Genomic DNA, 14,123 nt, shown 5'->3' on the forward strand with positions numbered 1-14,123 from the left:
GGAGTCTGTGAAGGTTTTCATTCATCCAGGTCCTAGCTGGACTGGGTCTGGTTTTCTATTCAGCCAGAAGAGGGACATTAATCTCGGCAGTCTGAATCCACCTGAGCGTCATCGAGCTGTCCCACAGGAGCGCCATAGTTCCCAGTTCTACCTGGCTGTAGAGGTGAGTAATACAACACCGACCGGGATCATTAAACCAGACTAATAGTCCAGCGCTCGTTCACGTCTTTACTCGCAGCTCCCTCTAGTGGCCGTGGTGGCAGAAAATGTTTATCCATCACCTGAACAACCACCGACCTGCTCAATGCTACCAAACGTTACAAGCCGTTACCAGCGATACCAATCTGATACCAAAACACATGCCGTTATCAGCGATACCAAAACACGTCGTTATCAGCGATACCAAAACACAAGCCGTTACCAGCGATACCAATCTGATACCAAAACTCATGTCGTTATCATCGATACCGATCCGATACCAAAACACATGCCGTTATCATCGATACCAAAACACATGTCGTTATCATCGATACCAAAACACAAGCCGTTACCAGCGATACCAATCCGATACCAAAACGCATGTCGTTATCAGCGATACCAAAACACAAGCCGTTATCAGCGATACCAATCCAATACCAAAACACATGCAGCTATCAGCGATACCAAAACACATGCCGTTATCAGCGATACCGATCCGATACCAAAACTCATGTCGTTACCAGCGATACCAATCCGATATCAAAACACATGCCGTTATCAGCGATACTGATCCGATACCAAAACACAAGCCGGTATCAGCGATACCGATTCGATACAAAACACAAGCCGTTATCAGCGATACCGATCCGATACCAAAACACAAGCTGGTATCAGCGATACCGATCCAATACCAAAACACACGCCGTTATCAGCGATACCGATCCGATACCAAAACACATGCCGTTATCAGCGATACCAATCCGATACCAAAAGACAAGCCGTTATCAGCGATACCAATCCGATAACAAAACGGTACTGATCTGGTACTGATCCGATACCAGTACCTTGTACAGAAACTTCATGTGTTTGGAAAAATCCCGTTTAAAGCAGCTACGATGAAGGAAGGACATGGTAGGTACATTTTTATAGAAAACTTTGTGTCTCGAACTGAAACTACCAGTAAAATACACAAATAAATGAAAAACAATAATTACATGTTTGTCATCACCTGCATATAAAATATTTGGTTAGCATCAGTCTGAACAAATGGGAGGGATTGATGTTATCGTCTATCCATCCTATTAAATATTTTCATCCAGAGTTTTATGTTTAAAAGCCTGAAACGTCTGTTCTACTGGATATTTATGACAGCAGCCTCTGTAGCATCCTGACCGGCTGGATCCAGGTCCCTGATGTTAGGAACACAGATGTTTTTCGCTGCATTAAATCTCTACGTAAAAGGATGCAGCAGTCGGTAGCACCAGAGTGAGCGGTTTCTAGGTTCTATTTGATTGACTCCATTTCCCATGATGCTGTGCGTGCACCGTTGCCAGGTTACTGTACATTCCTCCTTTCTGTGCATTCGTTGCAACCAAACAGACGTCATTTTAACGAAGACAAACGCGGTTTAAACTGACAATAACCGACAGAATAGACATTTTAAATGCATACCGACCTGTAGTTTGACTCTTTTCGTGTCTTTGTGCCGAGATTTGACTTTTTCTGAGGTTTAAACGACAATTTTCAACTTGCATTCAGGATTGTATGCTATGTGGCTAATGCTAGCTTAGCGTCAGCTTCATAATAATTTAAAAGAAAACGACAAAACGTTTATTTTATAGTGTATATTTTTATATATATACATTCATTAAATTCCACAGAGTCCACTTCAGTCAGTACGTAACTTGTGTTTCTCGAGGACCGTTTAGACGTCCAGATAAACTTTACATCGGAGGCTAACGTTGATTTAAACGGGAGGTAAATGTGAATTAACCCGGTAATCTGACGGTGTCCTATGGAGCGAGCTGACCGGGGGAAAGGGCCTCGACTGCTAAGGAACCAACCCTACGACGAAAGCCTGGAGGTGGTGGACGGTGAGGAGGTCGCCAGCGTCTACAGCCCGACTCCCCGCGGCCATCGTCAGGTAACTTCCACCGCCAACATCCCGGCGGAAGTGGTGGTTGGAGCGGCTAAAAACAACCCAGCAGCCCGCTGTACGGACCTGCTCTAGTTATCACCGTATACCAGTGTTGGCAGTTTTACCCTAGTACCCACAGTTTAAGTAGTTTATTATAGCCACCTGGTTTGTTTTTACCCGTTTACATTTCAGCCGTGATAGTGTGTTGACATCCACGGAATATCTGAACGGTTTCCAGCTGTTTTCCTCACAGCTGGAGGATGGTTTTAGCCAGCTGATGTACCACCGGAGTGATGGAAAGAATATAGGACACATACACACCTCACTGGATCCTGATAATTCCCACACAGCTAAACCTCTGCTGTGTGCAAGTACACATGTTTCTAAAGCAGGCCTACACCATCCAGGCCTACCAGGACCACCAGCAGATTCCAGTGTGTCCTGCTTCAGCCCCGTGGCCCTAACAGCCCGTCAACTTCTGCACAATGACTCTTTAGTTGGAGCAGGTAAACATGGAAAACCTGCAGCGCTCGTAGGACCGAACTGATCAGAAGTTATGCATCAATAATCATTATCATCTAATCATATCTAAAAGAATCTGCATGTTTTATCTGAGAGCATTAAAAATGACAACTTTAAACATGACTATATATAAATTTAGCTTGTGGTTCCTTCATCAGTGCGACCAGCCGCCGATAAACCCGTTAAATGATTAGAATTCAGTCTTTATAATCTGTGATAAAAACCTGGATTTTTTACTGTTATCTCTGAAAACTCCATCTCTGACTACTCCGAGCTCCATCTCCTCCACCAGGAGCGGTGGTGTGTAGCTCTGTGGGGTAAATGTGATGATATTTATCCTTTAGCTGATCTACGGAAGTTTTCCAGCATTTCGATCGGTCCAGCAGGTTTACAATCCAGCCACTAAATGTAGTTTTATTCAGAGACTCTATCTGGTAAATCCACAATGATCCATGATAACAGCATTATTTACCACATTTCACCATAAAAACATCACCATCACTACTATGTTGCTAAGAGACCTCTATTTAGACCTGGACATGATGATGAAGCCACTTCCTGTCAGACTTTCCACCAATCAGAGAGCTTAGATTGACGGTAACGTCCAATCAGGAGCATCCAAAGATCAACCAGTGAGCAGAAAGTTCTATGTGTGTGTGAAAAGAAGAAAAATAAAGCTCCTCTATGGCTGGAATAAAGCCAAGAAGACGTTTCTGATGCACGGTGGCGCCACAAAGCAGCTGAGCTGGAGTTGGTTTAGTGAGGATAGCAGGTAAACAGTAGCAGGTAGACCCTGGTCAGTGGTCGCTGAAAGCCCACCGGCCTCCATGCTGCTGATGGAGGGAAACCAGGTGGGAAGGAGGCTGCTGACCAATCACAGCTCAGTGCTCTGCTGTCCTCATTCATCTGCTGCACAGCTAAATGATTACACATGGTTAGCCAGGTACACCTCCTCCATCCTTCCAGCGACGAGCTGAGGAGGCTGCTGATGAACTCCAGATGTCTCCATGAGAGGTAGACCTCCATGGACCATCTGTCCTCACGTCTCCTTCCTTCTGTCCTCTCAGCCGGAGCCGAGGAAGAACAGGAGCCTTCACGGCCTCATGTCGGCCGACAGCAGCAGCGACGAGCTGGACGAGGACCACAAGCCTCAGAGGGCCACCGAGCCGGCGGGGGCCCGGCCCGGGGTCAGTCCCGATGAGGATGAGGAGGAAGAGGAGGAAGAAGATTCTGATGACGATACAGACGACGACGACGAGCCTACGGAGGCTCTGGAGGGAGCGTACGACCCCGCAGACTACGCCAACCTGCCCGTCAGCACCGAGATCAAAGAGCTGTTCCAGTACATCACACGGTGAGCACACACACACACACACACACACACACAGGGCTTTACGTGTCCAGCGCCCTGCAGGACCTCTGGTGTGAGGAGTGTTTACAGAAGATAAAAACGAGACTTTAATACGCTGACGTGTTTCTGATGTGGACGATCGTCACGTTGGGTTCATCTACCAATGACACGACAGGAAGAAACACGTCACTAACCAATCACAAGTCAGCCGGGGCTGGAAGATCCAGCTGCATCCTGGACCCATGTAGACCTACGTCACATCAGCAGGGTGGAGGGTCATTCCTGTCTTCTACCTGCTGGAGGGAGGGTGGAGGGTCATCGCTGTCTTCTACCTGCTGGAGGGAGGGTGGAGGGTCATCGCTGTCTTCTACCCGCTGGGTGGAGGGTGGAGGGTCATCGCTGTCTTCTACCTGCTGGAGGGAGGGTGGAGGGTCATCGCTGTCTTCTACCTGCTGGAGGGAGGGTGGAGGGTCATCGCTGTCTTCTACCTGCTGGGGGGAGGGTGGAGGGTCATCGCTGTCTTCTACCTGCTGGAGGGAGGGTGGAGGGTCATCGCTGTCTTCTACCTGCTGGGTGGAGGGTGGAGGGTCATCGCTGTCTTCTACCCGCTGGGTGGAGGGTGGAGGGTCATCGCTGTCTTCTACCCGCTGGGTGGAGGGTGGAGGGTCATCGCTGTCTTCTACCCGCTGGGTGGAGGGTCATCGCTGTCTTCTACCCGCTGGGTGGAGGGTGGAGGGTCATCGCTGTCTTCTACCCGCTGGGTGGAGGGTCATCGCTGTCTTCTACCCGCTGGGTGGAGGGTGGAGGGTCATCGCTGTCTTCTGCCTGCTGGAGGGAGGGTGGAGGGTCATCGCTGTCTTCTACCTGCTGGGTGGAGGGTCATCGCTGTCTTCTACCTGCTGGAGGGAGGGTGGAGGGTCATCGCTGTCTTCTACCTGCTGGAGGGAGGGTGGAGGGTCATCGCTGTCTTCTACCTGCTGGAGGGAGGGTGGAGGGTCATCGCTGTCTTCTACCTGCTGGAGGGAGGATGGAGGGTGGAGGGTCATCGCTGTCTTCTACCTGCTGGGTGGAGGGTGGAGGGTCATCGCTGTCTTCTACCTGCTGGAGGGAGGGTGGAGGGTCATCGCTGTCTTCTACCTGCTGGAGGGAGGGTGGAGGGTCATCGCTGTCTTCTACCTGCTGGGGGGAGGGTGGAGGGTCATCGCTGTCTTCTACCTGCTGGGTGGAGGGTGGAGGGTCATCGCTGTCTTCTACCTGCTGGAGGGAGGGTGGAGGGTCATCGCTGTCTTCTACCTGCTGGGTGGAGGGTGGAGGGTCATCGCTGTCTTCTACCTGCTGGAGGGAGGGTGGAGGGTCATCGCTGTCTTCTACCTGCTGGGTGGAGGGTGGAGGGTCATCGCTGTCTTCTACCTGCTGGGTGGAGGGTGGAGGGTCATCGCTGTCTTCTACCTGCTGGAGGGAGGGTGGAGGGTCATCGCTGTCTTCTACCTGCTGGAGGGAGGGTGGAGGGTCATCGCTGTCTTCTACCTGCTGGAGGGAGGGTGGAGGGTCATCGCTGTCTTCTACCTGCTGGAGGGAGGGTGGAGGGTCATCGCTGTCTTCTACCTGCTGGGTGGAGGGTCATTGCTGTCTTCTACCTGCTGGAGGGAGGGTGGAGGGTCATCGCTGTCTTCTACCTGCTGGAGGGAGGGTGGAGGGTCATCGCTGTCTTCTACCTGCTGGAGGGAGGGTGGAGGGTCATCGCTGTCTTCTACCTGCTGGAGGGAGGGTGGAGGGTCATCGCTGTCTTCTACCTGCTGGAGGGAGGGTGGAGGGTCATCGCTGTCTTCTACCTGCTGGAGGGAGGGTGGAGGGTCATCGCTGTCTTCTACCTGCTGGAGGGAGGGTGGAGGGTCATCCCTGTCTTCTACCTGCTGGATGGAGGGTGGAGGGTCATCGCTGTCTTCTACCTGCTGGAGGGAGGGTGGAGGGTCATCGCTGTCTTCTACCTGCTGGAGGGAGGGTGGAGGGTCATCGCTGTCTTCTACCTGCTGGGTGGAGGGTCATCGCTGTCTTCTACCTGCTGGAGGGAGGGTGGAGGGTCATCGCTGTCTTCTACCTGCTGGAGGGAGGGTGGAGGGTCATCGCTGTCTTCTACCTGCTGGAGGGAGGGTGGAGGGTCATCGCTGTCTTCTACCTGCTGGAGGGAGGGTGGAGGGTCATCGCTGTCTTCTACCTGCTGGAGGGAGGGTGGAGGGTCATCGCAGTCTTCTACCTGCTGGAGGGAGGGTGGAGGGTCATCCCTGTCTTCTACATGCTGGATGGAGGGTGGAGGGTCATCGCTGTCTTCTACCTGCTGGAGGGAGGGTGGAGGGTCATCGCTGTCTTCTACCTGCTGGAGATAATGGAGGACTGGAGGCCTGGAGGACCGGGGGTGGACTGGAGGACTGGAGGTCTGGAGGACCGGGGGCGGTCTGGAGGACTGGAAGTCTGGAGGACTGGAGGCCTGGAGGACCGGGGGTGGACTGGAGGACTGGATTTGGGGATCGGATTCGTGAAACCTTTATTTATGAAAAAGGACTCATTTATTAATTCATGTGTAGTTTACATCTAGACCACATCGGGTCTGGGTCAGTTCCAGAAATCAGACCTAGACCTGGTCAGAAACTCTGATCCTACAGTTCCTCTCTATGTTCCCCTGGCTGCAGGATGCTGAGGACAAGGACAAACTTTGCTCCATCATCTGTCCCACAAAGACATGTAAACACTAATGTGGACATGTTTCAGAACTTTGGACATTTCTCTGAGGGACAGCGAGACACCAACATTGACCTTACAATGAGGACACGGACTGAAAGAACCAAACGTCCCATCATGATCATCATGGTCTCCAGGAGAAGACCAGGATGGAGGGACACATGTCCCACACAGAGACTAAACATGTTCTCTGTGTCCTCTCCTGTCCCCTGTCTCCTCTCATATCCTCTGTCTCCTCTTCTGTCCTCTCTGTCTCTCAGATACACCCCCCAGTCCATGGACCTGGACCACCGCCTGAAACCGTTCATCCCAGACTTCATCCCCGCTGTTGGAGACATTGACGCCTTTCTGAAGGTACCAACGAAGAAGACAAACCTGAGACGGCTCAGAACCAGAACCACAGGAGTTTTAACACGATCCACCTGTGGACTGGAACCTTTACCTGCTTCTGGCTGGTCTAGAGGGAGCTGGTCTTATCTGTGTCTGTGTTGTGTTCAGGTACCAAGGCCTGATGGGAAATCAGACAGTCTTGGACTTCTGGTCCTGGATGAGCCCAGCGTGAAGCAGTCAGACCCAACAGTTCTGTCTCTGTGGCTGTCTGAGGAGACCAAACAGCACGGAGCTGCAGAGGTAGGGTCCCACCAGAACCATGACCCGGACTGGAGCCATGACCCAGAACTGAACCCTGACCCAGACCCGGACCATGACCCAGACATGAACCACAACCCACACCTGAACCCTGACCCAGACTGGAGCCATGACCCAGACCCGGACCATGACCCTGGACTGGAGCCATGACCCAGACCCGGACCATGACCCAGACATGAACCCTGACCCAGACCCAGACCATGACCCAGACATGGACCATGACCCAGACATGAACCACACCCCACACCTGAATCCTGACCCGGACTGGAGCCATGGCCCACACCTGAACCCTGACCCAGACCCGGACCATGACCCACACCTGAACCCTGACCCAGACTGGAGCCATGACCCAGACCCGGACCATGACCCAGACATGAACCACACCCCACACCTGAACCCTGGCCCAGACCCGGACCATGACCCACACCTGAACCCTGACCCAGACTGGAGCCATGACCCAGACCCGGACCATGACCCAGACATGAACCACAACCCACACCAGAACCCTGACCCAGACTGGAGCCATGGCCCAGACCCGGACCATGACCCACACCTGAACCCTGACCCAGACTGGAGCCATGGCCCACACTAGAACCATGACCCACACTAGAACCATGACCCCGACCTCAACCATGATCCAGACCAGAACCATGACCCGGACTGGAGCCATGACCCAGACCCGGACCATGACCTAGACATGAACCACACCCCACACCTGAATCCTGACCCAGACTGGAGCCATGGCCCACACTAGAACCATGACCTACACTAGAACCATGACCCGGACTGGAGCCATGGCCCACACTAGAACCATGACCTACACTAGAACCATGACCCGGACTGGAGCCATGGCCCACACTAGAACCATGACCTACACTAGAACCATGACCCGGACTGGAGCCATGGCCCACACTAGAACCATGACCTACACTAGAACCATGACCCGGACTGGAGCCATGACCCAGACCCGGACCATGACCCAGACATGAACCACACCCCACACCTGAACCCTGGCCCAGACCCGGACCATGACCCACACCTGAACCCTGACCCAGACTGGAGCCATGACCCAGACCCGGACCATGACCCAGACATGAACCACACCCCACACCTGAACCCTGGCCCAGACCCGGACCATGACCCACACCTGAACCCTGACCCAGACTGGAGCCATGACCCAGACCCGGACCATGACCCAGACATGAACCACAACCCACACCAGAACCCTGACCCAGACTGGAGCCATGACCCAGACATGAACCACAACCCACACCTGAACCCTGACCCAGACTGGAGCCATGGCCCACACTAGAACCATGACCCACACTAGAACCATGACCCCGACCTCAACCATGATCCAGACCAGAACCATGTGACACTACATCAGTATCACTGCACCAGTATCATGACACCAGTATGACTACATCAGTATCACCGCACCTGTATCACCGCACCTGTATCACTGCACCTGTATTACTACATCAGTATCATTACACCAGTATCACTACACCAGTATCACTCCATCAGTATCACTACACCAGTATCACTACATCAGTATCACTACATCAGTATCACAGCATCAGTATCACTACACCAGTATCACTGCATCAGTATCACCGCACCAGTATCACTGCACCTGTATCACTGCACCAGTATCACTGCACCTGTATCACTACATCAGTATCACTGCACCAGTATCACTGCATTAATATCACTACATCAGTATCACTACACCAGTATCACTACATCAGTTTCACTACACCAGTATCACTGCACCTGTATCACCACATCAGTATCACTACATCAGTATCACTGCACCAGTATCACTGCATTAATATCACTACATCAGTATCACTGCACCAGTATCACTGCATTAATATCACTACACCAGTATCACTGCATCAGTATCATTACACCAGTATCACTACACCAGTATCACCAGTTTAAAATAGATGTTAGTTTCTAAAATAAACTATGAAGATGCTGAAGAGAAGCTCAGTATCCAGGTTACTTGGTGCTGGCTCAGCTAGCGCTACATGATCCAGTTTCATTTAAACAGGAGGCTAGCGAGGCTGCTAGCTGGTTTAAAACATGAAAATGAGGAGAAGTAGATCCTCATACTGAACCCAAAACCACCAGCTTAGCTTCTACGGACCTTTCTGAACCAGCTGCTGATCCAGATCATTAATGTGGAGAGGTTTTATCCTCATGTGTCTCTGACCCCAGTTATCACAGCAGAGTTACACAGAGGAACACCGTCTTCTCCCTCACTACTGTCTCTTGTCCTGTGTGTCCTGCAGTTGAAGAAGGTGACCAGCGTGGCCGGTCCTCAGACCAACCCTCGGGCCGTGGACAGCTGGGTGGACAGCATCAGCGCTCTGCACCGCTCCAAGCCTCCGGCCAGCGTCCAATATGGCCGCCCCATGCCCGACATCGACAGCCTGATGCAGGAGTGGCCGACCGAGCTGGAGGAGCTGCTGGGACGCCTGCAGCTGCCTCCGGCCCGCCTGGACTGCAGCCTGTCCCAGTACGTGGACATCGTCTGCAGCCTGCTGGACGTCCCCGTCTACCTGAGCAGGATCCAGTCCCTGCACCTGCTCTTCAGCCTCTACCTGGAGTTCAGAGACTCCCAGCACTTCACCCGCAGAGCCTAGAGGACACCACCAGGCCCAGGTGTCCTACACCCAACCCAGACTTCCCTCAGAGCCTAGAGGACACCACCAGGCCCGGGTGTCCCACACCCAACCCAGACTTCCCACAGGTTAACTCCAGGTTCTGGTTCTCCAGGTTTTCTTTGGTCCCTGTCAGACTGTGTAATAAAGGTGAGAACAGGTGAACTCCAGGTTCTGGTTCTCCAGGTTTTCTTTGGTCCCTGTCAGACTGTGTAATAAAGGTGAGAACAGGTGAACTCCAGGTTCTGGTTCTCCAGGTTTTCTTTGGTCCCTGTCAGACTGTGTAATAAAGGTGAGAACAGGTGAACTCCAGGTTCTGGTTCTCCAGGTTTTCTTTGGTCCCTGTCAGACTGTGTAATAAAGGTGAGAACAGGTGAAGGTACGAACGTCTGCAGGTGTGTTCATTCTAAAGATCCTCATCAGGTCTGAGGGTCACGTCTGGTTTGTGACGAGTCAGGTTCAGGATTCAGACTAGAAATGTAGGGGCCATTCTGCAGGGTTCCGGGGTCCCTCTGGTCTACTAATTCTACTTTAGTATCTACTGTTTTTACTATAACAAGGACAGTATGAAGCGTCAGGGGTCCAGTAGAGGATTAAACTATGTCCTGAAACATCTTCAGGATGACACAGCACATTACAGGGTTAGGGGTTAGGGTTAGGGTCAGACCAGGCCAGACTGAGCTGCTCTCACATAAACAAGCTTCTCTGCTTCTCTCTGCGTGTCTCTGCTTCTCTCTGCGTGTCTCTGCTTCTCTCTGCGTGTCTCTGCTTCTCTCTGCGTGTCTCTGCTTCTCTCTACGTGTCTCTGCTTCTCTCTACGTGTCTCTGCGTGTCTCTGCGTGTCTCTGCTTCTCTCTGCGTGTCTCTGCGTGTCTCTGCTTCTCTCTGCGTGTCTCTGCTTCTCGCTGCGTGTCTCTGCTTCTCTCTACGTGTCTCTGCTTCTCTCTACGTGTCTCTGCTTCTCTCTGCGTGTCCCTGCTTCTCTCTGCGTGTCTCTGCTTCTCTCTGCGTGTCTCTGCTTCTCTCTGCGTGTCTCTGCTTCTCTCTACGTGTCTCTGCTTCTCTCTACGTGTCTCTGCTTCTCTCTACGTGTCTCTGCTTCTCTCTACTTGTCTCTGCTTCTCTCTACGTGTCTCTGCTTCTCTCTGCGTGTCTCTGCTTCTCTCTGCGTGTCTCTGCTTCTCTCTGCGTGTCTCTGCTTCTCTCTGCGTGTCTCTGCTTCTCTCTACGTGTCTCTGCTTCTCTCTACGTGTCTCTGCTTCTCTCTACGTGTCTCTGCTTCTCTCTGCGTGTCTCTGCTTCTCTCTACATGTCTCTGCTTCTCTCTGCGTGTCTCTGCTTCTCTCTACATGTCTCTGCTTCTCTCTACGTGTCTCTGCGTGTCTCTGCTTCTCTCTGCGTGTCTCTGCGTGTCTCTGCTTCTCTCTGCGTGTCTCTGCGTGTCTCTGCTTCTCTCTACGTGTCTCTGCTTCTCTCTACGTGTCTCTGCGTGTCTCTGCTTCTCTCTACGTGTCTCTGCTTCTCTCTGCGTGTCTCTGCGTGTCTCTGCTTCTCTCTACGTGTCTCTGCTTCTCTCTACGTGTCTCTGCTTCTCTCTACGTGTCTCTGCTTCTCTCTGCGTGTCTCTGCTTCTCTCTACATTTCTCTGCTTCTCTCTACGTGTCTCTGCGTGTCTCTGCTTCTCTCTGCGTGTCTCTGCGTGTCTCTGCTTCTCTCTGCGTGTCTCTGCTTGTCTCTGCTTCTCTCTACGTGTCTCTGCTTCTCTCTACGTGTCTCTGCTTCTCTCTGCGTGTCTCTGCTTCTCTCTGCGTGTCTCTGCTTCTCTCTACGTGTCTCTGCTTCTCTCTGCGTGTCTCTGCTTCTCTCTGCGTGTCTCTGCTTCTCTCTGCGTGTCTCTGCTTCTCTCTACGTGTCTCTGCTTCTCTCTACGTGTCTCTGCTTCTCTCTACTTGTCTCTGCTTCTCTCTGCGTGTCTCTGCTTCTCTCTACGTGTCTCTGCTTCTCTCTACGTGTCTCTGCGTGTCTCTGCTTCTCTCTGCGTGTCTCTGCGTGTCTCTGCTTCTCTCTGCGTGTCTCTGCGTGTCTCTGCTTCTCTCTACGTGTCTCTGCTTCTCTCTGCGTGTCTCTGCTTCTCTCTACGTGTCTCTGCTTCTCTCTGCGTGTCTCTGCTTGTCTCTGCTTCTCTCTGCGTGTCTCTGCGTGTCTCTGCTTCTCTCTACGTGTCTCTGCTTCTCTCTACGTGTCTCTGCTTCTCTCTGCGTGTCTCTGCTTCTCTCTACGTGTCTCTGCTTCTCTCTGCGTGTCTCTGCTTCTCTCTACGTGTCTCTGCTTCTCTCTACGTGTCTCTGCTTCTCTCTACATGTCTCTGCTTCTCTCTGCGTGTCTCTGCTTCTCTCTACATTTCTCTGCTTCTCTCTACGTGTCTCTGCGTGTCTCTGCTTCTCTCTGCGTGTCTCTGCGTGTCTCTGCTTCTCTCTGCGTGTCTCTGCTTGTCTCTGCTTCTCTCTACGTGTCTCTGCTTCTCTCTACGTGTCTCTGCTTCTCTCTGCGTGTCTCTGCTTCTCTCTACGTGTCTCTGCTTCTCTCTGCGTGTCTCTGCTTCTCTCTGCGTGTCTCTGCTTCTCTCTACGTGTCTCTGCTTCTCTCTGCGTGTCTCTGCTTCTCTCTGCGTGTCTCTGCTTCTCTCTACGTGTCTCTGCTTCTCTCTACGTGTCTCTGCTTCTCTCTACTTGTCTCTGCTTCTCTCTACGTGTCTCTGCTTCTCTCTGCGTGTCTCTGCTTCTCTCTACGTGTCTCTGCTTCTCTCTACGTGTCTCTGCGTGTCTCTGCTTCTCTCTGCGTGTCTCTGCGTGTCTCTGCTTCTCTCTGCGTGTCTCTGCGTGTCTCTGCTTCTCTCTACGTGTCTCTGCTTCTCTCTGCGTGTCTCTGCTTCTCTCTACGTGTCTCTGCTTCTCTCTGCGTGTCTCTGCTTCGGCAGCCCCGGTGCTGGTCATCTCCGTCCGGTCCCAGCAGGGCTGCACAGACACAGGTCTGTAGAGACGAGGATGGAGGAGACCTGGTCTCCACCTGCAGAGGGTGGACCTGAACGCTACGCATGCAGGACCTGGAAATGGACCCGCTGTGTTCAGACACGTGTCCCAGGAAAATCACCATGGTGATCCTCTCTTCAGATAATGTAGTCCATCCCTGAACACAGACCTGAACTCGTCCTCCTTTAGCTGGTCCGTTGTCCTTGCAGCCCTGTCAGCACAGATACAGGTGAGACATGCTGCGTTCAGGTACCCCTGGGAACTCTGAAAGCAGACACAGGATCTCAGCCAACCAGAGCCGGTCCACACCAGTTCCTCCATCGTGTACCAGCTCCATGAACCCGGCCGTCCATGTCTTCATGTCGGTTCAGCAGCACGTTTTTATTCTTTCAGATCCTTCAGCCGTCGGTTGGTCTGGTTTCACCACGATCACGTGCTTCAGCTTTCTCTCTCAGGATCCTTTAGAAGACTTTTACTTCACGCTGGGTCTGAGGCTCTGGTTTGTTATGATGAGTTTCCATGGTAACAGAGGTTCTTTATCAGTAGGATCAGCTGATCAGGTTCTCCAAAACGTAATAATGAGACAGTAACACCAAATCCCAGCAGAACTGCTGAGGAAATGAAGACGATGCAGGTCCGATCCTGGTTTCCACCTGGAATAATTACCAATTTCACCTTTTACGTCTCTGCTTTTATTTTTATACTTTTATCTAGATATACACCCACTGTGTGTTTTAATCATATAAAGTGTTATCTGTTTTATTCTCTAGCTGTCAGTAGTAAGAGTCCATCCATATTATTTTTTTACGAAGCAGGATCCAGAGGTTCTGGTTCTGTCCTGGGACCGATCTGGATCTGATTGTCCAGAGACGAAAGAGCTGCTGGACACGATGGACGATTCTTCACATCCTGTACGCGCAACAGGGTGGAGGTTCAGTCAGAGGCTTCTTCAGGTCTGCCGTAAGACAGAAAGATGGTCCCCATCACCCTCTGGAACAACATGGCTGACATTTAAATAATAAAGTCTTTAAATCTTCCTCTCATAAAGT

At 51.9% G+C, this 14,123-nt stretch overlaps 1 protein-coding gene across 3 annotated transcripts; it reads left to right on the top strand.

Annotated features, from left to right (window-relative positions):
- The first annotated feature begins 5 nt into the window (after positions 1–5).
- On the top strand, positions 6–14,111 carry ift46 (intraflagellar transport 46 homolog (Chlamydomonas)). Of its 3 annotated transcripts, XR_006010459.1 has the most exons (6): positions 1,511–2,122; positions 3,706–3,992; positions 6,986–7,079; positions 7,224–7,355; positions 9,674–10,408; positions 13,890–14,111. XR_006010459.1 is itself a non-coding variant. In XM_041986252.1 (5 exons), exons 2-5 carry the CDS (start codon positions 3,742–3,744, stop codon positions 10,025–10,027), a joined length of 831 nt encoding a protein of 276 aa, XP_041842186.1. In that variant the 5' UTR covers positions 6–163; positions 3,706–3,741; the 3' UTR covers positions 10,028–10,436. The 3 variants fall into 3 exon arrangements, 2 of the variants coding, with proteins under 2 accessions (XP_041842186.1, XP_041842185.1); XM_041986252.1 differs by lacking the exons at positions 1,511–2,122; positions 13,890–14,111 and adding an exon at positions 6–163 and having other exon boundaries at positions 9,674–10,436; XM_041986251.1 differs by lacking the exon at positions 13,890–14,111 and having other exon boundaries at positions 9,674–10,430.
- Positions 14,112–14,123: the final 12 nt, after the last annotated feature.

The sequence above is a fragment of the Melanotaenia boesemani genome, chromosome 5 (genome assembly GCF_017639745.1).
Source record: "Melanotaenia boesemani isolate fMelBoe1 chromosome 5, fMelBoe1.pri, whole genome shotgun sequence".
Lineage (NCBI taxonomy): Eukaryota > Metazoa > Chordata > Actinopteri > Atheriniformes > Melanotaeniidae > Melanotaenia > Melanotaenia boesemani.

Bases quoted from the DNA above. Each gene is read 5' to 3' on its own strand.
- ift46 (XM_041986251.1), top strand. From the start codon at position 1,994: ATGGAGCGAGCTGACCGGGGGAAAGGGCCTCGACTGCTAAGGAACCAA. The intron at 2,123-3,705 runs GTAACTTCCACC...CTGTCCTCTCAG, and splicing joins CTCCCCGCGGCCATCGTCAG to CCGGAGCCGAGGAAGAACAG. The intron at 3,993-6,985 runs GTGAGCACACAC...TCTGTCTCTCAG, and splicing joins CTGTTCCAGTACATCACACG to ATACACCCCCCAGTCCATGG.